The sequence below is a fragment of the Colletotrichum karsti genome (genome assembly GCF_011947395.1).
Source record: "Colletotrichum karsti strain CkLH20 chromosome Unknown Scaffold27, whole genome shotgun sequence".
NCBI lineage: Eukaryota > Fungi > Ascomycota > Sordariomycetes > Glomerellales > Glomerellaceae > Colletotrichum > Colletotrichum karsti.
In genome coordinates, this window is record NW_024065927.1 from 413,605 (window position 1) to 438,924 (window position 25,320).

The following is a 25,320-nucleotide window of genomic DNA, read 5'->3' on the forward strand; positions in this document are numbered from 1 at the left end:
CTGGACTTCCGCTTTCCGCGAATCTTTGATGCATGTCGCTGTATCAGATATACGCTTGGAAGAGGTGGATCATCCGTGGTTGAGGGACTGACATTGGTTCATAGATAATGTTACGGCGATTAACCCAGTTGGCGTCGGTGAGACTCGGTAAGACTCGGTGACCCCCTTTCCTACTCCGGCATGTTCTTGGGCATCAACATAGTAAAGTCCGACAAGATTAACACAGCGACCTATGAAGCTTTTTCCCGTATTCAAAACTTGTATTCTGGTTAGCGATATAGCCCATGATCACATCAGCGCATCTAACATGATCTATGCAATCAAGCAACTTCCACATGCTCAGCATCCTTCTTATCCAGCACCCCATCCTCCGCGGCACTTCCCCTCGAGCTCAGTTGTGGCCCCTTCCTGAACAGCAGCTTATCTCGCAGAGAGTCCTTCTCGAACAACTCATCCATCTGCTCCAGCGCAATCCCCGAGGTCTCCGGCACGAAGAACCACGCGAAGGCGACCATGACGAAGCAGAACGTTCCGTAGACGAAGTACGTGCCGAAGCCGTTCGTGCCGAGGGTCGCGAACATGCTGGGCGTCGCCTTGGCCACGACAAAGTTGAAGAGCCACTGGCTGGCCGTGGCCATGCCCATCATCAACGCGCGCAGGCGGGCGGGCGGGATTTCGGAGGAGTAGGTCCAGACGACGGGGCCCCATCCGAACTGTCAAGGTTAGTGAGTGATTCATCGGTCGTTTCCGAATTGTGAAATTATGTTGAAGACATATCCGAGGAGGGCGGTGATTGACTTACTTGGTAAACCTACAGAGTCAAGTTAGCATTAGCGTGTCCTTTAATATGGTCTTGCCCGGGGGTATGGTCTTGCTCGGGGGTATGCACTTACAGCGGCGAATATGTAAATGGCAACAAGAGCGACGTAGCCTGGGGCGCTGACCGACTCGCCTGTGATAGGAGGGTCGAATCTGATGTAAAAGCCAACATAGAAAAGCGCGAGTCCCTTTCATCGGCACTCCGTCAGCATATCGTCTCATCCCGCTCCAGTTATGGCATGATCTTACCTGGACGATACCCGTCCACAACAAACTCTTCCTTCGGCCTAGAGTATCCGTCACGAAGACTATGAAGATGGCACAGGAGACCATCTTGACGATACCGTATACGCCAGTAGCGAACAACCCAGCCGAGGACCCAGACAAGCCGACACTGGCGAAGATGCGCGGACTGTAATACGTCATGGCATTCGTCCCGGTCAAGTTACTCCACATCATGAGCGTGATGCAGAGCAGACTCCGCCGGCGGTACGACTTGATGGTGAACGCCTCCTTCAACAGTGAAAACGCCGACGCGTTGATCGCCAGCGCCCGTTCCTCCTCAAGTTGCCTGGAGATACCGTCCATCTCTTGCAGGATGTACGGGTGAGCCGAGGGCAGACCTCGCAGCTTGGCGAGAACAGCGAGTGCTTTGTCGGGATTGCGCTGGGCGAGGAAACGGGGCGACTCGTTGGCTAGGAGCATACCCACGAAGAGGATGACGGCTGGGAAGGCTTGGAGGGAGAGAGGGAGCATGTACTGGGTGTGCCCTTTGATGTGAAGCAGAGAGCCGTAGTTGATCCAGAAGGCGAGCTGGAAACCTGTTAGCTGAGATCGGGCGTCTGCTGGGTTCGGTTGTTGAGCGTACAGTGAGACCAGTCACAATGCTCAGTTGGTATAGACCGGTCAATAGTCCTCGAATGCCGCGAGGCGCGTTTTCCGAAACGTACAAAGGGTTCACGGAGGATGCGATACCGATGGCGATACCTGCGATGAGCCTGGAAACGGGTCAGTCCTTGTGGATTAAGAGACATCGAATGACTCCTTCAACGTACCGACCAACGTAAATCGCCTCGATATGACCACTGGCAGCGGCCTGCAGGGCCACGCCGATGAACACCAATATGGAGGCAATGATGAGCGAGAAACGACGACCAACTCGGTTGGCGAGCCAGGTCGAGAACAGGGCACCGGCGAAGGCTCCTGCTTGGATCACGGACACGATGTTCGATTCGAGGTTGGCGAGGACGGTCTTTGGTTGGTCCATCAGGCCGTATTGTCTGAAAGTAGACATTGTCAGTGAGATTTCTTTCGAATAGAGAAATGAACGTTACCTCTTGAATGTGTCCATCGTCAAGACACCCCCGATGATGCCCATATCCATACCGAACAGCAAGGCACCACCGCATGCCACGAAGCTGACGAGAATTACTCGGGCGTTGTAAATCTCGGGGGGGTCTGACTTAGTCGCTTCATTGCGAACGATCTTCTGCAACAGGCCCATGGTTCAATACCCTCAAATTGCTTTCCACACTTTTTCTGAATGTGTCTATCGGAGCAAACTGATGTCCAGGGCCGAAGAGGACGTTAGAACAAGTCTAAGATGTGCCAACTTGGCTCTTTCGATGCTCGGATAGACTAGATAAGTAAACCGAGCAATAAAGGCCATCTATCTCAGTCCCTAATATCCCAACGTACTGAATCCCTCCACGGCAATAGACGGGAAGCTGTATTACAAACTTCGGGGTTGGTTCAGAACCAGTCGCTCCTGCACCCCGCATCCTACCCCAGATCTAACCCCACAACCCCGAATCCGGGGGACTGGGGAGCAGGCAAGCTGGAGACATGTCGGCATTAGCCACGGAGGAGAGGGCGAGTTAGAGACTAGCTGGGTGCTTGGGATGATGTAGCGCCGGTTATAGATGGCAAAAGCATGTCGTTCGCGGGCGCTTGGCTCGTTCGTTTGAGGCAAGTCTCGCCTGCAAACCCCAGATCAAGGGACCGAAGCTTGACAGACGTGTCTAGTATTCAATGTATCAGACACGGCAACCGCGTATTTCTGACGTCTTCTATGCCGACATCAAGATAAGACTCGCGGATTTGATATTTCCCACAAATGAGATGCTTCTGATTACTCCTGCTGTAGTCTCAATCACCGATCTTTCGGGACGTTACATGTACCTTCACGGTTCGGCAGTGCCTGGTCTGCAGTTACCGAATGATTACACACGAATATGGTTGAAGTCAGCAAACAAGACGCGCTGTCTGAATCTCAGCTTATTATGGTCTGGTCATCGATATCCGTAAGGGCTTGAAGTCGGTACATGTAGTTTTGCTCAGTTAGGCTGACGAATGTGAGTCTTGTGCTAATCAGGCATCATGGCCATGAAAGTCGTAGTCTTCGACAAGACTGTCGATAGAGTTGGAATGATGTAGAAGTGGTTTTTCAACTATGTTACGTGCGGTCTTGTTTCTGATTCTTGCGAGAACAATCACCCCCAAGGATGCCTGGATCTCAAGGCCTAGCGGTTCCAGTGGAGTGGACTTGGTATGTCTGATTTCTTGTACATTTTTCTGCATAACTATCTTAGGCTACAAGTTTTACAACAAGGGGCAGTTGGATGATATGTAACTCTGAACTCCAGAGAATGTGTTGGTTATTTACAAGCCATCAAGGGGCTTGTAGACCTTCATCCAGCGCTGCGAACTTGTTAGTGACTGGAAAATTCTAGACAGGGAGTCAACTTACCCTGTCGTAGGGTTTCTCGGGGTCGACGAAGCGCAGGTCTGTGGCAAGACGAATCCTGGCGTTGGAATCCTTATTCTTGCAGCTCGCGTGGACCATGTATGGGTTGTGGAAGATGACATCTCCTACCTCATACTCCGCGATCAGCCACTTTCTTTTGGACTCCTTGCCATATGTAACCGTATCGCGACTAAGAAACCCTCCATCATTCATGTTCTTGTTGAACGCGCTCACTCTCTCCTCATCGCTGAGATTGTGAGCGTTCTTGGCAAAGTCGTCCTCAGTCTTCATGCCGATATCAGTCGAGCCCTCGAGATACATCAGGCCGCCGCCCTCGAGCGATACAGGACCTATGGGGACCCAGGCCGTCAAGCTCGTGGGCGGGCCGGCGCGAAGATACATTTGATCGAAATGCACCGGCGTCAACTCGCTATCGGGAACGAAGGCGCGAAGCATGGTACGTTGAAGCATGTGAGGAGACTTCCAATCCGTAAAACGGCTCACGAATTCGCGCAGCTCCGGGAACTTGCAGAAGTTGACGTAGAAGTCGGCTTCGTGGGCAGAGACCATGAGCTCCGCGTACTTGTCGCTCTCGGTGTCGTCTTTCAGGCCGAAAAGGCGACGGAGGTTACCAGGAGGCAGATATTTACGAGTGTCCTTCCCGGAAAAGGTGCCTTCCACGGGATCGGTGCCGGGGCGGAGGAGGCCGCTAGGGCTCATGTGTGAGAAGTATTCGCGACGGCACTTGAGCACAGGTTCGTGTGGGAGAAGATCCTTGATCTGAAGTTCAAAGCGGTCAGCGAACTCCGTGGTGATATCGAACGAAGGAAAATAGTACCAAGAGGTAGCCGTCTCGCTCGAAACGCTCACGCATGATCTCAAGGGGAGTGTCCCGGTGAGTTGGTTGAAGGTATCCAATCGATGAAGCATCCATCGGACCGAAGTTCGACTCCAAACTAAGCGTTTTCGGGTCTGCAGGAAAGTAGTTCCCGTAGATATCATTGTCGGGATTGTAGGGTGCGTGGTGGGTGTCGTTCTTGGCGACTTTCTGAGCCGGCAGTGCGGCCGGAACATCGGACTGGAGGATTCCAGGCGCCATTTTGCTGTTGAGGAACTCTTAACGAAAAAAAGCCTTGATCTGTCTTAATGTAAGTCAAATTCTTTGGCGAAATGTTATTTGAACTTTGAGGATCAACAGGAGTCTTTCGACCAGGGCACCCTTAAGCTGTGGATTCGCGGTGATATTTAAATCTGAATAATTCTGACACAAGATCAATGCTTTCGTCGCCACCAGTCTCCGAACACAGCCCTTCAAACTACCTGACGAATACCGTTTAACTCGTCTACTTCGTGTTCCACAGACGCACGCATCGATGATCCTCGGCCGTCTACTACCGTACCCCGCGTCCTACCCCGCCGTCTACAGTCGTCTACAGCCGGGGTTGACCATCTATAACCGTCCCCAGACCCCCGCATCGCTCGTACGAGCTACCCCGGAATCTCGCCTTTACCACTCATGCTCCCCGGATTTGAGGCTTGAACATGACCAAACCTACCGGTGTAAGACAATACCGAGCATGCGTCAGGTGTCGCGCGAGAAAGACACGCTGCGATCTGTGGGTACCCTTGTCGGCTTCTCCGCGTCGTCTGTCGATGACGTCGGTATAAGCGTTTTCACCAGAAACTTGCCTGCTGTTGTCCGGAATATGGGAATGTGGAAGTTTGGCTAACTGTCTGAGTAGAAACAGTATTGGAGAGCATGGCAAGCCGCCATGCGCCAAATGCGTCCGCGAAGGGGCTGAGTGCTCCCTAGCCGGCTCCCGGCGCGGAGGCGATTACTCGCAATACCGAAGTTCCAAGAGACGACGGAGAGAAAGCGATGTGCATACTGTCCCCTCAGTGACGACTGCAACAACTTCGTTTGTCCCAGACCCGGTCATTGAGACTCCGAAGGCACGAGAAGAGCCGCTACATCGATCACTTCAAAACCCGTCCGATGCGCTGTTGATCCTAGCCCGGGCTGCCGAAGACGAGGACGAAGTTGCAGCAGGCGAAGGAGGATTTGCACAATCGACACCAGGCAATGCCTCATCGGTATTGGATTCGATTGTATCTCCTCAGCAGACACGACCTGATCAACTGTCATCCCTTGAATCGCCAATAAACCAAGCAATAGTCAACCAAGCGATTGAGGAGTATCCGCCAATCAAGCAAGGGTCTCTGAATATCCCGACGTTACGGCATCTTATACAACAGTAAGCTTTCGCCTCTAATCCAGGGAGATGTACTGATTGTCCTAGTTACACCGATAATTATCATCCTTTTTTTCCGATCGTCCCCGCCAACGTTCTACTCCCACAACACCTACCCGACACGATCAGACACGAATCGTTTCTTCTGACAGCAGCCCTTGTTGTCGCCTCGAGAGATCAAGTCGACTTTACTGGCTTACACCGATCTATTTGGCAACATATGCGTAGTCTCATCCTTGATGTTGTCCTTGGCATGTCAACGATACGGAGCGTTGGCTGTGTTGAAGGGCTTTTGATCCTGGGCGAATGGACTCCACTGACCTTGGGCCAGAATGATGACGGTGGCGAGGGAGCAGCTTGGTCGATATTGGGGCTAGCTGTCAGACTTGCGTATCTCTTACGTCTGGAAGACAGTTCATTCAGACTCGACAAAGAGGCTGACCCATCAATGCTGCGACGGCGCTTGGCGTGGACATGTAAGCCATCGACAACCCCTACATCAACAGCACCACGGAGCATACTGAGCTAACTCAACCGCAAAGTCACTTACCTTTCAGATCGGCAAATATCGATCCGAATGGGACAGGCTTTCTGGAGTCGAGGACCGGCGCTATCTGCACGTTTCACGGCAGATGACTTCCCGTCACTCCAACCACAGTATACCTCCGGAGAAGACTTTGCATCACTGCTACAAGCACAAGTCGAGTTGACTACTTTGTTTGGAAACGCGCACGACATCTTGTTTGCATCCAAACAGCGGACCGGAGAACTTATGATCCGCGGAGACTACACGAAATACATAGATGACGCCAGCCGGGCAATCGTTGCCTGGAATCTAACCTGGAATGGGCTCATATGCTCCCCGCACTTGAAATGCTGCTTGAGGATGATGGAGAAGTATCTCCGGTTGTACGTCAACGCCTTTGCCTTCCAGGCTGTCTTGTATAGAGCATCTGCGTCGGGAACACAGGAGGTGTCTAAATCAACATGTTTCCCGCATTCGACTATGGCGAGTCCAGATGCACGCCATGTCTACGAGGCGGTAGATGCGGCCGAGGCGCTCCTGAAGATAGCCATCGAAGACATCGACGCCGAGAAGCACTTGCGGTATATGCCTGCTCGGTTCTATCTGTATGTGGTACAATTCGATAGTATGATGGTGTTTTCTGACAATATCGCGTAGATACGAGATTCACTCGGCAGTATTCCTGTACAAAGCACACGCCTCAGGTGCCATATCATCCGCTACACATGCCCAAACGGCCGCCTTGATGAGACGCTTCATCGACGTTCTCGAGACCGCCGCTACAGATGCAGACCATATCGCTGCCAAGTACGCGAAGCTGCTGAACAGATTGTGGTTCCAGCGGACAGAAAACACAACAAATAGCAGAAGACAACGGAACTTGGATGATAGTGCGGAGCCCAGTGCAGCCCAGGAAGCCAATACCCTGCAACCCTTCCTGGGTGAAGATGATGATGCTGATTCAAATCATCTTCCATCGTTTGATGACATCGGATTACAGCCGTTGGACTGGATTGAATCAATCGAGGGTCTTTTCTCCATGCCAGCCGCATTTCCCTGGGATCAAACCATTTACTGAAGGTCGATTTGGTTATTGGAAACGTAGAATGGGCTGATAACTGTTGTTCATAACAAGTCAGCTCAGCCGAAACTCAGGCGAAAATGTCTTGTCGAGAATCGGCTTCGGTGATCTCAACGGGAATATTCATGATCACGTCGAAATACTGTGATTGAAGTGTAATGAGTATTGTTTCATTATGTGCCATGTTCATTATGGCCAGCTATGAGTACATCTTGGTATCAAACACGCTATTCATAAACCCAAATCCTCCCTCATTAGTTCATGCGGTAGACGGCCTCCTTCTTAAAGTAGCGGCTGATGTCGTTGTCTCTGCCGCAGTGGTTGCAGGTGTGCATAACCTTGGCGCCTTCGTGGCCTGGTCCGTAGTGGTCAGGACCCATACCGGTAGACGTAGACATAGAATTGGAAGCAAGCGAACCTTGGTTGAGAGGGGGAGAGACATTGCGTCCACCGACGAGTCCACTTCCGGCACCGACTCCGTGCGTGTTGGTGGGAGACTCGTTGTAGGGGTCCAGCATGCTGGTCTTGGGAACACCGGGCTCGTTGCCGGTGAGACCACCGGAGCCGGAGCGAGGGTAGTCATCGACACCGCCGCGAGTGTTGACGGGAGAGGTCTGGTTGCCAACGGTGTTACCACCAACGTAGCCGGAGTCGCGGAGGTCGTCGTGGTGGTGTCTGTGAGCGGCCTGAGAGGCAGCAGCGCCGAGACCGGCACCGGCAACGCCGCCAGCGATGCCATGGCCGGTGCGGTCGCGGCCCATGTCGCGGTCTCTCATTCTAGTGTCGTAGGGGTCGTTGGTGTTGGCCCCGATGAGCGAAGGGTTCTGGACGGGGTTGTGGACGCCGTACTGAGGCTGGTTGCCGCCGACACCAGATCCGACGTTGCCGCCGTGGCCGGTGTGAGTGAAGTCACGGCCCTCGATGGAGCGGTCGACGTTCGAAGTAGGGTCGTGGTGACCAGCAGTCGACATGGGGTTGTAAGTGCCTCCGCCAACAGCCTCGGGACCTTGGCCTCTGGCACCGTACTGCTCGTTGGGGCGCAGAGGAAGGTCCTTGTTGGCGCCGATGGGGGCACCTCGGTGGTCGCGGTCAGAGTCGACGCGAGGGTCGGCAACGTTGGCAGCACGGGTGTTGTGAGGGCCGTGAGTGCCAGAGGGGTCATCGTAGCCAGTGCGGATGTTGGAGCGGTCATCGTAGCCGGTGTGAGTGTTGGTGCCGGTCAGGCCAGGACCGGTGTGGGTGTTGGAACCAGTAACACCAGGGCCGGTGTGGACGTTAGAGCCAGTCAAGCCGGCACCGGGAGCACCGCGGTGGTCACGGTCGGAGTCAACGCGAGGGTCGGCAAGGTTACCAGCGCGGTTGCCGTGAGGTCCATGGGTGCCGGACGGGTCATCGTAACCAGTGCGGACGTTAGAGCCGGTCAACCCGGTGCCGGTGTGAGCGTTAGAACCCGTCAGGCCGGAACCAGAGTGAACGTTGGAACCAGTAACCCCAGGACCGGTGTGAACGTTGGAACCGGTCAAGCCGGTTCCGGGAGCACCGCGGTGATCACGGTCAGAGTCGACACGGGGGTCGGCGAGGTTCTCGGCGCGGTTGCCGTGGGGGCCGTGAGTGCCGGCGGGATCATCATAGCCTGTACGAGTGTTAGACCCGGTCAGGCCAGAAGTACCCGAGCCACCGGTGACCCCATGGCTCTCTCGGCCCATGGAGCCCCAGTACGGGGAATCGGAGGTTCCGTGCTCACCAGTGCGCGTGTGGTTGGGGCCGTGGCCGACATCGATGCCGGAGTCTGTGGCGTGGTGGCCGGTCCTGCCGGTGCCGGTGAGGTCGCCGGTGGCTCCACCGTGGGTGTTGGTGGTCGGGCTGTGGTGTCCCGTGCCGGTTGTGGTTGTGTGCTTGCCGGTCAGGCCGCTGCCGGTGGTGCCGGTTGTCCCGGTTGTGCCAGTGGTGGTTCCGGTAGTACCAGTAGTGCCGGTTGTTGTGTAGTCGCGGCCGTCAGTCATCTTGTTGTGCTTGGTGCCGGTCGTGTCGGAGGGGAAGCTTCCGGGAGGCTTGTCATTCTCGTAGGAGGTTGACGTCTTGCTAGGACTGTCATGATGGATCGCATCCTTGATCTTCTGTCCGATACCCATGATTGCTAATTATTTATGTGATGTTGTTCGTATAAATGTGAAGCTGAAAGTCTGTTGATGTGATAATATTCGTATAATGCGTGGTTGAGTTACTTGGTGTAGGGTATCTTGTTGTGATTGAATCTGATCTTCCAAAAGTCTGTTGACAAGCCATGGGATTCTGGGCATCATATACTCGCTGCCAGACACGAGATTCATCATTGCGAGCCAGTATCTGATGTGATGTCAGAGCCTTCAGACTGGTCCAGACCAAGCTGTGAGGCCTCGCCGCCCAGACAAATTGTCACCAGTCCATGTCTCGGTTCTGCCATTGTGTTGCTATGAGCTCATGTGGGCCTCGTTGGCTGTCATTCACAGACTATCACAAGTTCCAATTGAGCAACGTCGACAACTCAGGCACCGTAGCGAGAAGGCCATCGACCATCGCAAAGAACGAGACGCACGCAATGACGGCGAGGGAGGGATTCATGACGTGAATTAGCGGGGGCCTATGATCCTAGTCTGCATCCTCTCCCGCCGTAGCGGAGGCTTGTCTTGGCCCCCAGGGCCGCTCCGGCACACGGATCCGATGATCTTCGCCAAAGAAAACAGGGAAACGGTCGCTCCACTGGTGAGGCAACAAGCAATTGGCAGTCGTCATTCAGCCCGTGAGCCGTGTAACCACTCGCCACATGTTTGCGTTACCCCGGAATGCCAGGTTTGCAGAGGGTTGGTGGCACGGTGGCTTTCTATTGTGGCGTAACGAGTGATCAGCTCCGTGTTGACGATGCAGTACATCAACTAGGCCGTTTGGCTGGTGAAGCTCCAACATTCCTGGAGCAGCAACGGCCAATTACATCGGTTGACGCGTCCCGTGTCTCTCGCTTCCTTCTCCAAGTCGGCGATAACCGGACGAGCTTGAGGTTGGGAGATGAATTTGATGGCAGCAGTATGACGATGTTCTACAGCTAGTGGCTAGGGCTGGATACTCGGCAGACAAGTCACGAAACACTACGTCGATGTGCTACCAGACTCGTCTCCAGACACTAGTGTTGGCCTGCAGTCTTTCTCCCAGATAGAACGGTTACGTATGAAATGAGGGGAAATTTCTTAAATTGGTTACCTGCGAGATCGCAATGCGTGGGAATGGTATGAAGACAATTGTATGTATTTCAGTCTTTGGCGATGCCTAAAATAGCCCCGCATGTTGGCCTCTACAGCAGGATTGCCGTTGACCAGCGTCACTCACGCTGGTTCATGAGAGACGTTCATGTTCAAGTAATTCTCACTTCATTGTCTCTGTGCTCAATATAACACAGCAATCGTTCATGCCCATTTCATTTTATATGACTCTGCGATTGATACTATTCACATTCACAGTCACTTACCCTACGCACCGCCAAACAGCTGGCTTTGCTGCGGATGAAGACACCCGTGGATGCTCATCCACTCAGTTAGATCAAATGCATCCCCTAAGGCATCGATTTTCGCTCATCGCTCGTCTAACTCACTATTAATCATATTTCTGTCGTTGTCGCCTTTATTTTCGTTCATTCTCTTGAGCTTTTGCGTTTCCTTTCTCACCCATAAGACGGCGATCTCACGCCCGACTGAGCCTGAAGCTGGAATGCCATCAAGCGTTTAGATAAAAGCTGCGCTAAGATAAGCTTGAATTGCTAAATAGCGACGAATGGTTGATCTTCTCCAGCCAGAAGTTCGAATGACTTACCATTATGAGTTTAGTTGACTGCCAGTCAGAAATCCCACGCTAACTTTCAGCTGCGCTCAGCATGAAGCCGGAAATAGTCGCTTCTGGGGGCGTCGAAGCTTGTAAACAGCGCGTCGGGCGAGACTGCGCCCCAAAATCAGCACTGAATGCGGCAGCCTGTTGATCGCTTTTCAGGAGACATAAAGGCCAAGCTCCCGCCAAGATGGTGTCAAGAGTGAGGTGAATGTTACTCATCAATTAAGCATATTTCAAAGACATTTCTCAGTTTCTCATCATAATGCCTCGCGGACCAATCTCAAAACTCATCGGCGGCGCCGTTGACTTCACCAAGGAATACCGCGCGGATCAAAAGGAGCAAAAGGAACGCAAAGAGGCGCGCGAGAAAGCAACAGCCGAAGCGTCAGCACAGCAGCAAAACAGCCAGTTGGGCGTCCCACAGCACAATTCCACCACTGAATCTGGTCTCAGTGCGTCTGAGGATGACTCGAGCGACAGCGAAGACTGGGCAGTTGAACTGGACGAGGCTCAACAACGTCAACGCAACTTGAATGAAGCCCAGAGAGGAGACGAGAACATCGACGCCGACGAGATCTTGCGGAGGTTCCTTGAACAGCACCCTCCACCTCCGTATGAGGCAGTTGACCACCAACACGGCCCATTGCCCATGCCGGTGATTCTCCCTCAACGCCGCCCCGAGTCGCATCACCGAGGTTTCGTCCGGGCCTATGCACCTGTGCTTGAAGACTGCGGCATCGACCAGGCGACCTGGCTGGAGTTTCTGGACGGGTTTGAGAAAAGCATCAAAGCCAATCCATGGTTCAACGTCCTGAACGCCGGCGTCATGGTCGCTCATGTAGCCGAAACCGCCGTCTCCGGATTCAGCCCCATCTCAATGCTTGTGACGATGGCTGTACACACGGGATTGGAGGCTTCTCGCAGGACCTACATCCACGCCAGGCAGAATGGCTATCTGGACAAGATGAACGAGAAGTTCTTCAAGCCACGTGGATTGTTTTGTCTGGTTGTCAAATACAAGCCCTCAGGCAAGGAGATCGTGGAGGACGTCGACCTCGACAGCAATATTGCCAAAGCTGTTGAAGGCAGGGATGGACAGAGCAAGTGGAAGAATGCATTTAGCTCGGCCTCTACGACGACCAAGAACGAGGTCGAGATTCCGGAACCGGCACCGTTGGTGTTCCCCGACCTGGACGCCTTGGATGATGGGAAGAAGCAAAATGCCGCCAAGGAGTTTGGGCAGTTCGTCACGAAGTACTTCGATCGTCGCGCTGCTTCCAAGTTTGAGGCCGAGAACCCGAATTCCAAGATCCCGCAGCCGCCGCACAAGGAACAGAGCAACGTCTCGGCGAACAGCAGCGGAGGGCTCTTGTCAATGGCAACTGGTGGAAAGGTTGTTGGGCCCGTTGGCCGCATTCAGCAGAGGCGAAATGACCGTCGCGAGATGATGGGCATCGAGCGCCGTGTTGGTCGGGATGCGAGGAAGAAGAGGAAGAAGAACCGACCGCTCAAGAAGATGATGAAGCAGGATGCTCTGTACTTGATGGTGGTCAATCTCCCAAGTCAGGAGGAGATGGATGCTGTCGCAGCCAGCCTGGAGGTACAGTAGAGCCAGATACGAGAGTACTACGATCGAGAGGACCAAACAGATACTTGTTGATAGTTCAAACGACATTACATCGTTCTATTACGTGGATTATTGATTTCTATCACGCTGCCGCCTTGGCATCGGCATTCATGGGATGTTTTGTGTCGAGGCCTGTGTCCTGTGAGACCGAGTCTTCGGCAATAGCTTCGAGTATCCTGGGTCCTTCGAACTTGGCGGCAATCTCTTCCAACTTCAGTCCCTTTGTTTCCACGAACGTGAAGTAAGCAACGACAAGGAACAATGCGTTCCATGAAGCGTTGATGAAGTAAAACTTCCATCCAAGGTCTGCCATTGCATACGCCATGCAGAAAGACGCAAGTAGACTGCATGAAATCAGCTAAAGCGGCTCAAATATGTAGGCGAGTCGGACACAACTTACCCAAAGCCGGCGTCGAGCATTCGGAAGATGGCAATGCCAGTGGCTCGAAGCTTGTATTGGGAGACCTCTGTGGGGTACAGACTGGTCATCGGCGTGATTGAGAAGGCGTAAAACCCCTGAAACAGGAAGATGACGGCAATGTTGCCATAAATACCCGATTGATTGGTGCTCTCGCCGTATGCTGCTTAATATGTCAGTCTTCCGGATGAACGACCTCCGAGTGGATATCTCAGACTCACTCTTAATCAACCCGCCAATGATGTAGAGAGTCGCGGACATGCCGGCTATGCCAATGAAGCTCTGAATGCGTCGACCAAGAACATCCAGCATAAAACTTCCAAATATGGCCACTGCAAATGACCAGCAGTTCAAGATGACCTGGATCTGAGTTTGTTTGACTGTGTCTTTGATGCCTGCTTGGTCAAGAATCTTGGTTAGATAGAACCTGTGACTCTGGTTAGCCATGCAATCATTTGAAGTGTCTAGGAATTCCCATACGAGATGATGAAGTTGCCAAACATATTGATTATTGGACCAAAGGTGCAAAGAATAGCAAGACGCCTCCGATTGGCAGGCGTCGACACGATTTCTCGCCATGGATTCCGCGGGTATTCCTCCTCTTCCTTCTTCATGATGGCCCTGATCTCGTGCAGGCTTTCTCGACCTTGTTGCATGTCCTCGACTCCCTCGCCCTGCATGATGACGAGCACTTCCAAAGCTTCGTCATTGCGGTTGTTCGCGATCAACCATCGGGGAGATTCGGGAATGAACGGTACAAGTACCACAGCGAGGAGACTCGGAACGAACTGCAGAAGAGACGGAAGACGCCAGGACCAGGTGTTCTGAATGTTCTGGCTGCCGTAGTTGACGATGGCTGATGCGAGACTTCCCACGTAGAAGCAGGAGAAGAAAAGTCCGAGAATTCGCCCTCTCTTATGCGGAGGAAGCAGCTCTCCCAGGAGAGTCGGAGCAGCACCGTTGCTGATAGCAGAGCCAATACCGACGATCATTCGGGCAATGACGAACATGGCGATGTTCTGAGCAGCGGCTTGCAGGATGATTCCGATAACTGTGATGACGGAGGCTACAAGGATAGCTCGCCGGCGACCGAAGTAGTCCGGGACCGGCTGCATCAGGAAAGCTCCAATGATGCCTCCTATCCATGACGCAGCATTATTGAGGCCCTCGGTAGCTGTCGTGAGATGGAAATACTCGGTGTAGGAAGGGAGTATCAAGAGACCATTCATGACAGAGGCATCGTATCCGAGTGTCTGTGAGCGAGTGTGTCAGCAATCGAATATAAATCACGAGCAACCGTTTCAACTTACAGCCGAGTTGACAATGGCCACCGCAAGCAGCAACGGAGACAACACCTTCAAGTTGGCCGGAACCAACTTGGAGACGTACTTCCGCTCAAAGCCCATTTCAAACTCTTCTAGACAAAATCGTTCGAGACTGGAACCAAATCATCCGAGAACTTCCACATCCAGACAACATGATGGCTTTCTACCTTTTATCTCGACAATTATGAGAAGATGTGATTTGTGATTGCTGCGAGATGATTGGCTCTCCCCGGACTTCGGGCGAGCTCGGGTGAGCATATCGCAGGTCCACCGAGGGAAGTAAGAATGGCTAGTGCGGCCGCTTCGGGGGGTGTTCGTGGGGAAATGCAACGATTCAATGGAGTCTAATACTCGACCGAGCTCGGGCGAGGTGCATACGATCCGTTAATTGGTCAGTGTCGACCCGAGGAGGATGAAGTTGACCCCGACAGGCTGGGGTGCGATTCTGGCTGATGGACCAGGGGCCCCGGAACTAACAGACAGACAGATATTTAACGCCTTCTTCTGACATGGTGATTCTCGTGACCTTGCTTATCGCTATACTGCCTAATCACTCATTCTTTGACAGCAGCAACTTTCCAAATGCCTGGTCAAGTTCGAGAGTGGCCCGTGTGGGCTGAATATGCCGAACAGGGAGCAACTGAATCGAAAGACACCGATTTTCTCAACACCAAGAAGACCATCATCTCTCACTACGGCGCCGCTTCCTTACGCAAGAGCTGGGTAGAGGTCTGCAAAAAGCTCGAAACTGTCACGGAGGAAATCATCAGCAAAGGTCACGGCATCATCCCAACACTTGACGCAGCGGAATTGCTGGAACGGGGTTTCACAAACGAGCAACGGGCAGAAGTGAAGCGTGTTGGCTCGTTTGTGGTTCGCGGACTAATCCCCAAATCGGAGGCTACCCAGCACTATGCCGATCTCAAACAATACGTCGCCGATAACAAGGGCAAGATTCAGGGCTGGCCTGCGGAAACTCCATCGATGCTGATGTTATACGACTCTCCAACCCAGAACGCCCTCAGAGCCCATCCAAACCAGCTCAAACTCCAACGTATGCTGAACGAGCTTTGGCATGATGCCTCCCACGAGACATCACCCGACCCTTTGGTCTACTATGACGGCATCAGGGACAGACCGCCGCGGCAAGACTTCCTTGGTTTGGGGCCGCATATCGACGCAGGCAGTCTGTGCCGATGGGCTGACAAGACGTACCGGGAGGTGTACGACAACATCTTCTCCGGAAAGCCAGACTCGCACGACTGTTACGATCTTGGTCTACGGAAGGCCGCTAACCAAGAGTTGTACCCGGGCATTGCGCACTCTTCCGTGTTCCGCTCGTTCCAGGGTTGGACAGCATTGACAAGGGCGGCTCCGAACGAAGGGACCCTTCTCGTGTACCCGAATGTTGCGACTGTGATGTCGTACGTCATGCTCCGACCCTTCTTCGCGCCTCCAAGTGATCCCACGGACACCATGGACGCAACGAAATGGACCTTGGACGATTCTACCAGCTGGTTTCCTGGAACCTTCAAGACGGAGAGTCAGCGACTCAGTCGCTCATCTCACCCCCATCTAAGGCTCGAAGAATGCCTAGTTCATGTCCCGAAGATGGAGCCTGGAGATACCGTCTGGTGGCACACGGATGTAAGTATCCTGCTCGATTCCCGAACGTTTTGGACACTGACAAGAGTTACGCAGGTATGTCATGCCGTGGATCCGGAGCACCATGGAACGGAAAATGCATCCGTGGTGTACATAGCCGCATGCCCGTCAACGCCAAACAACAAGGAGTACGTGAAGAAGCAGCTCGAAGGGACTCGCGCCGGAAGACCACCGCCGGATTACGCTGCGGGTAACAGTCTAGATGAGACAACATTGAAGGGGTATGTGGGACTTGACGGGCTGAGTGAAGAGGCGAAGAAGGCGTTCGGTTTCGACCTGTAATTAACGACTTAAAGATCGTCAAAGTACAATATTTCGATTCTCCAAGGGTCTTGAGGGATCCATGTGTTCGCGTAAGATATTTGATGCATGGTCTGCAATGGCGTTGCGAGATTTGACCTCGTCGAGGTACTCGATAGCTAGCTGAACTTCTTCGCTGAAGTCAACCTCATCGCCTGGCGAGGCACGTCGAGACTCCCTGAGAAGGAATATAGCTGCGACGAATATGTGTAGAGATAGTGCCCTTTTTAGCTCAGGTTAGTTGTTATACAACAAGAAGCATGAGTCCGGGGAAGATGCTACCATTGCCTTCGCATCGCAGCGGGTTGGTCCCAGTTATGTGTAATCCATATGATGTCCATAGCCGACCGGATGCAGACCGCTCTCGCCCAGTCGTACTGGCCTGGAGATTCGAGCCACTGGTTCTGCAGTGCCCTGTTGATGCGCATACGATGATGAAGCAGAACGAGACTAATGTCGAATCGTTGCCATTTGATCCAAGGATGGGCAATTTCTAGGTCTTGGATTTCTGGGTTCTTCCCCCCGTCGGGTTGAAGATGCTCCGGCAAGGTGTTGATCACTTCTGCGAGCTCGTCATCCGCGAGTCGAACGATCTCTGCAATCGCCCGCGTTCCCTCCCGCAGCGCTGAGCGGAACCTATGATAAACGATCGAGGTTCGCGACATGAAGATGTGATACTGAACCGGCTGAATGCCGCCCGGAAGATCCGAGTTCGGGTCCATGGAGGGAAGAGGTACATTGAAGTCTCCCTCTTCGACTTGAGGGACGTGGTAAGGGACCGCCAGCCTGTCGTTCTCGTAAGCATGAGTGATGAACCGATGGATCAGCAGGAAGAATACCATTCGCAAATGACCAACGTCCACCACAGTCTTCGTTTAGCTTCCAGACTCATATCGGTGCAAGCATTCTCAGTGTGTGATCCATCGAGACCGAGAGCTTGAGCAATACGTATCGCGCAACTCCATAGATGGCAGCTCAACTCGGAGTCGCCGAAGTTGTAGAAGCACATGCCAAGTATCGCAATCGCTTGGACAACTCGAATGTCGTTTCTCCTCATAAACTCCGACTCGTTTAGGAAGAATAACGCGGACTCGTACCACTTTCTAAGAATCATTTGATGGTTACCTGATCTATTTGTCAGCATGTTGATTATTGCAATCTTCCATGAGGGCATGTAGTTTGTACCCTTGGGAAATATTTGGCGTGCTTCTTCATCGTCCATCATCAAGAAAGCCGCCTTCAAGTAAACATCGATCAGCATCTGTCTCAGTTTCCAACGATCCCAATGAGTCACCATAAGTCAAGACGAACCGTAATCACGCTGAAATAAACGGACAACCAAGCTGGGTCGTAGTCTGTCAAGGCAACCCCGTCGTCAATGGCGCACATGAACTCGGAGTGTCTGTGTTCAAAGTCAGGATACTCGAGTGCGTAGTGCACCCAAGAATTCCATTTCTTGTCATATGCAACAAGCCGTTCACTAGCTTCTCGGTTTGGAAGGGTGACTTCGGCCCAACTGAGTTTGAGTTTTGACGACCTTGGTGGGGTGGGCGTGTTGAATACCATCTCCTCCAAGACATCATGACATTCTAGAAGTTGCTGTGGCTTTCGAGGTCTTAACAGTGGCCAAATTTGCGTAATGTTGACCTTTTCACTAGAGGACAGAATCGCCTTCAACCGCTCGTTTTCTCGAACCAGATCTTCGTACGTTGAAGTGTTTGCCGGATCTTTGGCTCTTGATATGAAGCCGTCAGCTACAGTGCAACTTTTTCATAGAGCTGCTTGATATGACTGGACAACCTTGTGACTTCTCCACGAACAATTACTGTTTCCCGTATGCACCTTTCGGCATCTCCTCGTCGGATGCAGGTTGAGCAAGGGATCTTTTTGTCGCACTTGACTTTCCGTGAACCACATGACTGACAGCTCCTCGGCGCGCGCTGCGTCGTGCGAAACGTTCCTGCCGTGTTATCTGCCATGACCGTATTTCTCTTGTTGTCTCAAATTGCAACCAGCAGATCCACAGTTGTGAATAGTACTTGGTCTGCAATATGTGCCGTCCAACTGCGAACAGATGCAAGATCAAAGCGAAGGCCCTGGACCTGACAACAACACCTTCTAGAACCAAGCCTTGATCGGATAATCTGAAGACTGGCCACATAAATCTGCAGTGCTGCTAGGCGTTCTAGCCAGCCAAGAAAGAGAGGAGAAGTGAAGTCAAGGGGGAAAGTTCGTGACTCGAGAAATCTCAACCGAGCTCACCCGAAGGATCGCAATCGATAAGATAAGCGAGATCGAATCGCTTACGTACCCACAAAATGAATCCAATAAGGCATCCCTGCGCCCCTCAATAAGCTGTCGCCGTCTTACTTCCTCGTCACGTCTTGTCACTTCTTGTCATTCATCGATTTCACGCATCGAGTTATTTCCAGTTATTTCCAGTGACTCATACGTCTGCAATTGGGAGTCTCCTTCATCCACTGCCCAGACGAAGATGGCGCCAGGATATGCTTTTCAAGGAGCCATCATCCACTCCCTCGGCCCCGATGAGGTAAAACTCCTCGAGAACGCCGGCATCTTCGTCGATGGCGATGGTCTGATATCAGAGTTCTTCCTAGACATCTCGGTGGAAGAACTAATGAGGAAAATCCCCGAGGACACAAAGCTTCGTGTTATTCCCAAGGGCCAGTTTCTCTCGCCAGGATTCGTTGATACGCATAACCACGCTCCCCAATGGGCCATGCGTGGGCTTGGCCAAGGTCTTCACATCCTGGACTGGCTCAATCAAGTCACGTTCCCTCACGAAGCACGATTCTCCGATACGACATACGCTAGGAAGGTGTACGAAAGCTGTGTGGACGGATTCCTCAAGCAAGGCATCACGACGGCGTCATACTATGGCTCGAAACACGCGGAGGCGACTCAAATCCTCGCCGACATTTGCCTCGACAAGGGCCAGAGAGCGTTTGTGGGAAAGTGCAACATGGATCGCAATGCTCCCAGCTATCTCCACGATGAATCCGCGGAGTCCTCCTTGCAAGAGACAGTGGATTGCGTCAAGCACATCCGCAAAATTGACCCTGCTGGGGGACTTGTCCGACCTGTCCTCACCCCACGATTCGCCATCTCCTGCACACCAAAGCTCTTAGCTGGCTTGGGGAAGATGGCCAGCCAGGATCCGAAGCTGGCGATTCAGACGCACTTCAACGAAGCGGAACAGGAGATCAAGGCGACAAGAGAGCTGTTTCCGGACTTTTCTAGTGAGGCCGACTTGTACGAACACTTTGGGCTCCTGAGTCAGCGTTCGATTCTTGCCCACTGCACCTTCATGACGGACTATGAGATGGATAAGATCCGGAAGCTGGAGTGCGGCGTCGCTCACTGTCCGATCTCAAACATGACAGTTGGTGGTGGCTTCATGGCAGCATCCATCCGCCAATTTCTGACCCGGGGCATCAAGGTTGGCCTTGGTACCGACAGCGGTGGTGGTTTCTCCTCTAGCATGCTCGATAGTATTCGCCAAGCTGTCATTGCATCAAACGCCCGAGAGGTCATGTCTGGGGGTAAAGATAAAGCACTGTCGCTGAACGAGGTATTCTATCTGTCGACGTTGGGAGGAGCCAGGGTTTGCTGCCTGGACGACAGAATTGGCAACTTCGCGGTGGGCAAGGAGTTTGATGCTCTTTGGGTAACATGTCCGCTGGAGTCGTTTGGTGTCATGACTGTAAGGGAGGAGTCGGATAGCCTGAGAACTGTCTTCGAGAAGTTCCTGATGACGGGCGATGATCGGAACATTGCACGCGTGTATGTGCGTGGCAGAGTGGTCAAAGATACACTTCCAGCGTAGGACCATATTCAATATTAGGACTGAACCAACAAAACGCGTTTGCCTGGTCGTTGCGTAGAGACCGCATCCTCAAACCCATTTCAACAAGAACTCAGACACAGTCTTTTGAAAGAGCTCGGGCTCGTCCGAAGGCGGGCTGTGTCCTGAATTCTCAAAAATGACCAGCTCGCTTTCCGGAATTCCCCTATTGATCTCTTCGCTGTACTCAAAAATCGCGATAAGATCATGTCTACCAGTCACGATGAGAGTCGGCGCCGTTATCTCTCCTAATCTTGACCGAACATCAAACCTCGGCACATTGTGCGAGAAAGCGAAGTTGTGGGTTTCGTATCGCAGCTTGTACGTTTCCGCGATAGTACATGTATTTCCCTCAAATGTCGAGGGCTCCTGGGCAACTTCCTCCCGCTCGTTCTCGGGCGTGTAAATTTTGACGATCTCCCCGAACGCAGCTGCAAAGTCTTTGTTGTCTCTCACGGTGCCGCTGAATAGCCGGACCTGTCGATCTCCGTCTGGTTTGATACGATTGCTGGTGAGGACGGTCTTCAGGCAATTAAGAGTCCCGCGGAGTCCATTTGCCCACGTGTCTCGCAGAATAAGCGCGAGGAGGCGATTCGGATGCGTGATGGCATATTGCAGGGCCAGAAAACCGCCGTAAGAGCCTCCAGCGAGAACGAACTTTTCTTCGCCGGCCCATTCTCTGTGGGGGCAGGCTTGATCAGCATCTCTTATGAATCAAGTGGCAATCGGAAAATCTCACCTTAGTTCATCAACGTCGGCGACCCAGCGCGCATCAGTGTATGGAGGTTTCAAACTGCTGTCGCCGCTTCCTCTGGCATCATACACCAGAACGCGAAATCTAGAGACGAGGAATTCAAAGGACGATTCAGGCTCTCTGTGATCTGATAAGCCCGGTGCGCCATGGAGGGCAATAAGCAGAGGCTTGGTCTTGTCACCGTTACCGAGCATGCGGACTTTCACGGTGGCTCCATCGCTGAGCTCAACTGTGGAAGACGGACTCATTTTTGACGGTAAACAAGCCAGAGTTAGATTCAGGAGTGCAGTCTGTTGTTGATTCGAGTGAGATTGATATCAAAGCTGGGGTCTTCCCGATTTATATCTCACTCGACCTGCGACCAGCTTATCAATCAACGTATGGTTACTTGCACGGATGGGCATCGCGTCATATTGCGTCAATAGGCCTAGGCATTATACTTGTGTTGGAAGACTCCTCCTATTCTCCAAATGGCCACCACTGCCACCTCAGCGAAGGACAGCGCGAATCCTTCGGCGATAAGAAGGAAGCGCTTCATTTGAGGCAGCCCCAAAATTGAGGAGTTAGGAAAGTGAACCGTACTTCAAGTCAGCCGTATTCACATTGGGACTTATTGGAGTCCCGTCTTGAGCAGTTATGAGAAGATGTTGAGTAATGTTTTCTCGAACTTCTAAATTTCATCAAAGTCTATAAGTCTATGTTCATAAAACCATGCCATTCCCTCCATCCAAACACATAAGAAATTCATATTTCGCCGACTTCATCTGAAGTCTTTACTTGGCAAAAGTCCAGCACTGTGACTCGTAGATGGGCACCTCGACCTCGTACAAGGACTTGGTGTAGAACTGAGTGACAAAGGCGTCGAGGTTGAAGTGGAAAGTGCTGGCGAACCAAGCACCGTTGACGCAAGTGTCGGTAGGCTTGGTAAAGGTGACACCACTGGCGCTCGTGTAGGTGAAGTCAACGCTTGCCGCGAAGGCGTTGACAATCTCGGGCTTGGCCTCAATTCCGGCAGACATGTCGAGCAGACCGCTGAAGAGCTTGACGCCCAGAGCAACCTTGAGATCGGCGTAAGGGTTCAGCTGGAGCTCGACCTGGGCGCTGAGGTCGGTGGTGACGTTGGTCTGAGGCTTCCATCCAGTGGCGGTGGTCTTGGCCTGGTCGAGGAAGTCCAGATGGACGGTGGCCTCGGGGATCGTGCTGACGACATCAACGGAGGCCTTGACGGAGCCGGAAGCGGCGAACTCGATGCCGAGACCGAAGTCGACCATGGGACCGACATCGATGATACCGGGGATGGAGAAGGCGGAAACAGAGACGGAGAGGGGGTTGTAGTTGTACAGATCGGTGGAGTAGTTGATGTTCGCGGCGGCGGAGATGTTCAGGTTCAGGGCGGAAGAGTAGTCAACGTCGATGTAAAACTCGTCGACCTTGAACTTCCAGAAGTTGTAGTGGACGTGACCAGCAAGAGTGACAGTGCTTTCGAGCTTGGCCTCGTTGGCAACGATGGTCAGAGAGTCCGTGGAAATGAGCGTGGAGCCAGAAAGATCGGCATTAATGGAGCCGGAGAGGTCGCGCTTGGCAACAGCAGTGCCAGTGTGCTTGAAGTCAATGACAGCGTCGTTGAGCTGGTCGCGAATGGCAACCTTGGTGGAGGAAGCAGTCAGAGTGAGTGTGTCGTTGTCGAAGGTGTATCCGTTCACAACGTAGATACCACGCTCGTGGGGAGCATCGCAAGTGCCGTTGTGGTTGGTGATCATGGTGAAATTCTTCGCGGGCCACGACTTCAAGCAAGTGGTGTAGTCTTCGGCCGCGCTGAACTTGAGCACGACACCGCTGTCAGAGCAGGTAATGTCAGAGATAGTCTCGATATGCTCGAGCAGAACCGAGGGCTGCTTCATCTCTGCGAGGACGAGAGCGTTGGTGTCGTTGAGTCCCTCGTAGTCAAGAGTGACGTTGACCTTGGGAATGAACTTGGCCGGGCCAAGAGGTGTCGCAGGGACTGAGGCCTGGCGCCTGACGGGGCGGAGCATAGCCGGGCTGGGAGGAATCACTTCCCTCGGGGGAAGAACGGCTGACAGTGCCGTACCAGCCAAGGCTTGAACAGCCAAAAGAGCGGAAAGAGTGTACTGCATGATGGCTTGGTCTGATATCCGAAAGAGTGGGAGGATCACAAGACGATAATGAGTGACTGAGATAGGAAAAGACCGTGTAGTCAAAGAAAGAGTGTAGTTGTCAGCGATTGACTAATGACTGTGAGGATGAAGAAGAAAGACGTGATGTTGGTGGCAGACTCCAACGGCTTTATATCTTGACATGAAGTCATCATGAGCTTTCTCGATATGACACTTCAACGCCAATGCACGGGGAACAAGCCCCTTGCCGAGATCTCATCGGGGCTAAAAACAGGATCAGAGTCCACTTCAACAGCTCGAGGACTGGGGCTGAGGACGCCGCACAGTGAGAGCTGACTACAGATTGTTCAGCGGGGTGTTGAAGTTGTACTGGCCAGTCAAGGAGTCAGAACTACTCCACGTTGTGCCTGTACCGGAGCTGTCGAGTCTTCGACTGGGTATCTGCGCCCCAGTCTTGTGGCTCCATATCTCTGCCCTACTCTATCGTACGGTTATCACCGTTCATGGGCAGTAACGACGATACCCACTTGAGCGATGGAATGCATGGCTTAGTCAATACTCAGCATCTGGGAGCCTAGGATGCCATCAATGGGACGATGCTAGAGTCTCACAGGATTGTTGCTTGTCGTAGCAATCTAGCAAGGGATTCAGAATTTGCGCGTTGCGCAGGAAGTATCTGTAGCTCTACGAAGTACAATCTTGGGATTCTTTCCCCAGGTTCTCCTCGGACTCGGACTCGCCTCCAACTGGCCATCTTCGTGTAAACAGGGACTCGTGGGGCACGCGGAGAACAGCCTCCATTCGGGCTCGTGCCGACGTCGCGAGTCAGTCATGGAATACCAAGCATTGTCCAAGCGCGTCGTTCGTCTCGACGCGTCTCTAGTGCGATGTATCCGGAGGCTCTTGAGATTTGGCTAGAGATGTTTGAAAAAGTGCCGAAATGGTATTTTTCTCGATACCAGCAATCATCAATGGCGTAGCAGCTACCGCCTCCATTGACTTGTGAAAAGGTCAGTCACACATGCGTTCACCGAGCAAAGAGCACTCACCCAGACTCTAGACCCGCGGCATGGCCGAGAGCCCCGGACAAGGATATGGCTTCAGGTTGGAGTTGACATCTGAATTGGGTTGACCCCTTTCCAGTGAACTCCACAGCTGGCTAGAAGTTCTGCTTTAGGAACTGGCATTTCAGCCCCCGTGGGCCGCGGACCCTTCAAAGGCTGAGCCTATCTTGGTGAACCGCCAGAATGTGATCTGTGTTCGATGCTGTGGGGTACGTTTGTTCAGCTTGCGTGCTTGTCTTTTATAGCTGACAGGAAATGAATAAGCTATGCTCAGCCTCAACATCATGAGATGAACCATACCACATAGCATACGGCTTTTCCCCAGGCTAGCTCCCTACCTCAATGCTTGTGACTGGGACTTTGTTGTGTTTGACATAAACAAGTAGTGAGGGCCAGACCGTTCCTCGATGAAATGACATTAGTTCAGCTAGTTATCACGAGGTTCGACTGCCTGAACAGAGAGGAAAGCGCCAGTCACCTCGAAGGGCTTCTGCGTGGACGGGTTGCAATATTCATTTATTTCAGAGAACTCTACATGTACACAGTTGCTTGTCCAGATCGTACCATATAATTTCCTCACACGCAAATAATGATCAATTCAGAGGGGGCGAATGCTTGTGGGACTTCTCGCGGAAACCATATTGTCGCACCTGCATATGTATGAACATGAGGTTTTTGTCCGAATACATGCCATAGCTAGCGCTAACCAAACCAGCATGTTTGTCTTACATCGGCATTGATGCCGTCTTGGAGAAACAACCGAAGTGAAAAAGGTTTCACGACTTGTGTACATGTAATTACTAAGAATGACATCTCCTCGCGTTCCCCGCACCAGGTTGTCTTACCGCCATCTAGCCGGATAAGCTTATCCGTATCACAGCAAACCAA

General features: G+C 52.6%; 11 protein-coding genes across 11 annotated transcripts; 4 read left to right on the forward strand and 7 right to left on the reverse strand.

Annotated features, from left to right (window-relative positions):
* Nucleotides 1-320: 320 nt before the first annotated feature.
* CkaCkLH20_08270 (MFS quinate transporter) lies at nt 321-2,323 on the reverse strand (the record flags this gene model as incomplete). The annotated part of the gene is made up of 7 exons (XM_038890985.1): nt 321-713; nt 803-811; nt 894-1,007; nt 1,069-1,632; nt 1,688-1,817; nt 1,875-2,099; nt 2,154-2,323. 7 exons carry the CDS (start codon nt 2,321-2,323, stop codon nt 321-323), a joined length of 1,605 nt encoding a protein of 534 aa, XP_038743748.1.
* Nucleotides 2,324-3,480: 1,157 nt separating this feature from the next.
* Nucleotides 3,481-4,664, reverse strand: CkaCkLH20_08271 (uncharacterized protein; the record flags this gene model as incomplete). Its single annotated transcript, XM_038890986.1, has 3 exons — nt 3,481-3,519; nt 3,569-4,345; nt 4,404-4,664. The coding sequence occupies 3 exons, from the start codon at nt 4,662-4,664 to the stop codon at nt 3,481-3,483; spliced, it is 1,077 nt and encodes a 358-aa protein (XP_038743749.1).
* A 2,159-nt stretch (nt 4,665-6,823) lies between these two features.
* Nucleotides 6,824-7,421, forward strand: CkaCkLH20_08272 (C6 transcription factor; the record flags this gene model as incomplete). The annotated part of the gene is made up of 2 exons (XM_038890987.1): nt 6,824-6,948; nt 7,001-7,421. 2 exons carry the CDS (start codon nt 6,824-6,826, stop codon nt 7,419-7,421), a joined length of 546 nt encoding a protein of 181 aa, XP_038743750.1.
* A 257-nt stretch (nt 7,422-7,678) lies between these two features.
* On the reverse strand, nt 7,679-9,556 carry CkaCkLH20_08273 (uncharacterized protein; the record flags this gene model as incomplete). Its single annotated transcript, XM_038890988.1, has 1 exon — nt 7,679-9,556. The coding sequence occupies one exon, from the start codon at nt 9,554-9,556 to the stop codon at nt 7,679-7,681; it is 1,878 nt and encodes a 625-aa protein (XP_038743751.1).
* Nucleotides 9,557-11,541: 1,985 nt separating this feature from the next.
* Nucleotides 11,542-12,888, forward strand: CkaCkLH20_08274 (uncharacterized protein; the record flags this gene model as incomplete). Its single annotated transcript, XM_038890989.1, has 1 exon — nt 11,542-12,888. The coding sequence occupies one exon, from the start codon at nt 11,542-11,544 to the stop codon at nt 12,886-12,888; it is 1,347 nt and encodes a 448-aa protein (XP_038743752.1).
* A 100-nt stretch (nt 12,889-12,988) lies between these two features.
* Nucleotides 12,989-14,730, reverse strand: CkaCkLH20_08275 (uncharacterized protein; the record flags this gene model as incomplete). The annotated part of the gene is made up of 5 exons (XM_038890990.1): nt 12,989-13,250; nt 13,307-13,487; nt 13,546-13,751; nt 13,805-14,577; nt 14,635-14,730. The coding sequence occupies 5 exons, from the start codon at nt 14,728-14,730 to the stop codon at nt 12,989-12,991; spliced, it is 1,518 nt and encodes a 505-aa protein (XP_038743753.1).
* Nucleotides 14,731-15,231: 501 nt separating this feature from the next.
* Nucleotides 15,232-16,596, forward strand: CkaCkLH20_08276 (uncharacterized protein; the record flags this gene model as incomplete). Its single annotated transcript, XM_038890991.1, has 2 exons — nt 15,232-16,296; nt 16,351-16,596. The coding sequence occupies 2 exons, from the start codon at nt 15,232-15,234 to the stop codon at nt 16,594-16,596; spliced, it is 1,311 nt and encodes a 436-aa protein (XP_038743754.1).
* A 296-nt stretch (nt 16,597-16,892) lies between these two features.
* CkaCkLH20_08277 (nucleus protein) lies at nt 16,893-17,758 on the reverse strand (the record flags this gene model as incomplete). Its single annotated transcript, XM_038890992.1, has 2 exons — nt 16,893-17,400; nt 17,454-17,758. 2 exons carry the CDS (start codon nt 17,756-17,758, stop codon nt 16,893-16,895), a joined length of 813 nt encoding a protein of 270 aa, XP_038743755.1.
* Nucleotides 17,759-19,108: 1,350 nt separating this feature from the next.
* CkaCkLH20_08278 (guanine deaminase) lies at nt 19,109-20,461 on the forward strand (the record flags this gene model as incomplete). The annotated part of the gene is made up of 1 exon (XM_038890993.1): nt 19,109-20,461. One exon carries the CDS (start codon nt 19,109-19,111, stop codon nt 20,459-20,461), a length of 1,353 nt encoding a protein of 450 aa, XP_038743756.1.
* Nucleotides 20,462-20,530: 69 nt separating this feature from the next.
* On the reverse strand, nt 20,531-21,481 carry CkaCkLH20_08279 (uncharacterized protein; the record flags this gene model as incomplete). The annotated part of the gene is made up of 2 exons (XM_038890994.1): nt 20,531-21,158; nt 21,219-21,481. 2 exons carry the CDS (start codon nt 21,479-21,481, stop codon nt 20,531-20,533), a joined length of 891 nt encoding a protein of 296 aa, XP_038743757.1.
* A 525-nt stretch (nt 21,482-22,006) lies between these two features.
* Nucleotides 22,007-23,368, reverse strand: CkaCkLH20_08280 (isoamyl alcohol; the record flags this gene model as incomplete). The annotated part of the gene is made up of 1 exon (XM_038890995.1): nt 22,007-23,368. The coding sequence occupies one exon, from the start codon at nt 23,366-23,368 to the stop codon at nt 22,007-22,009; it is 1,362 nt and encodes a 453-aa protein (XP_038743758.1).
* Between the last annotated feature and the right edge of the window lie 1,952 nt (nt 23,369-25,320).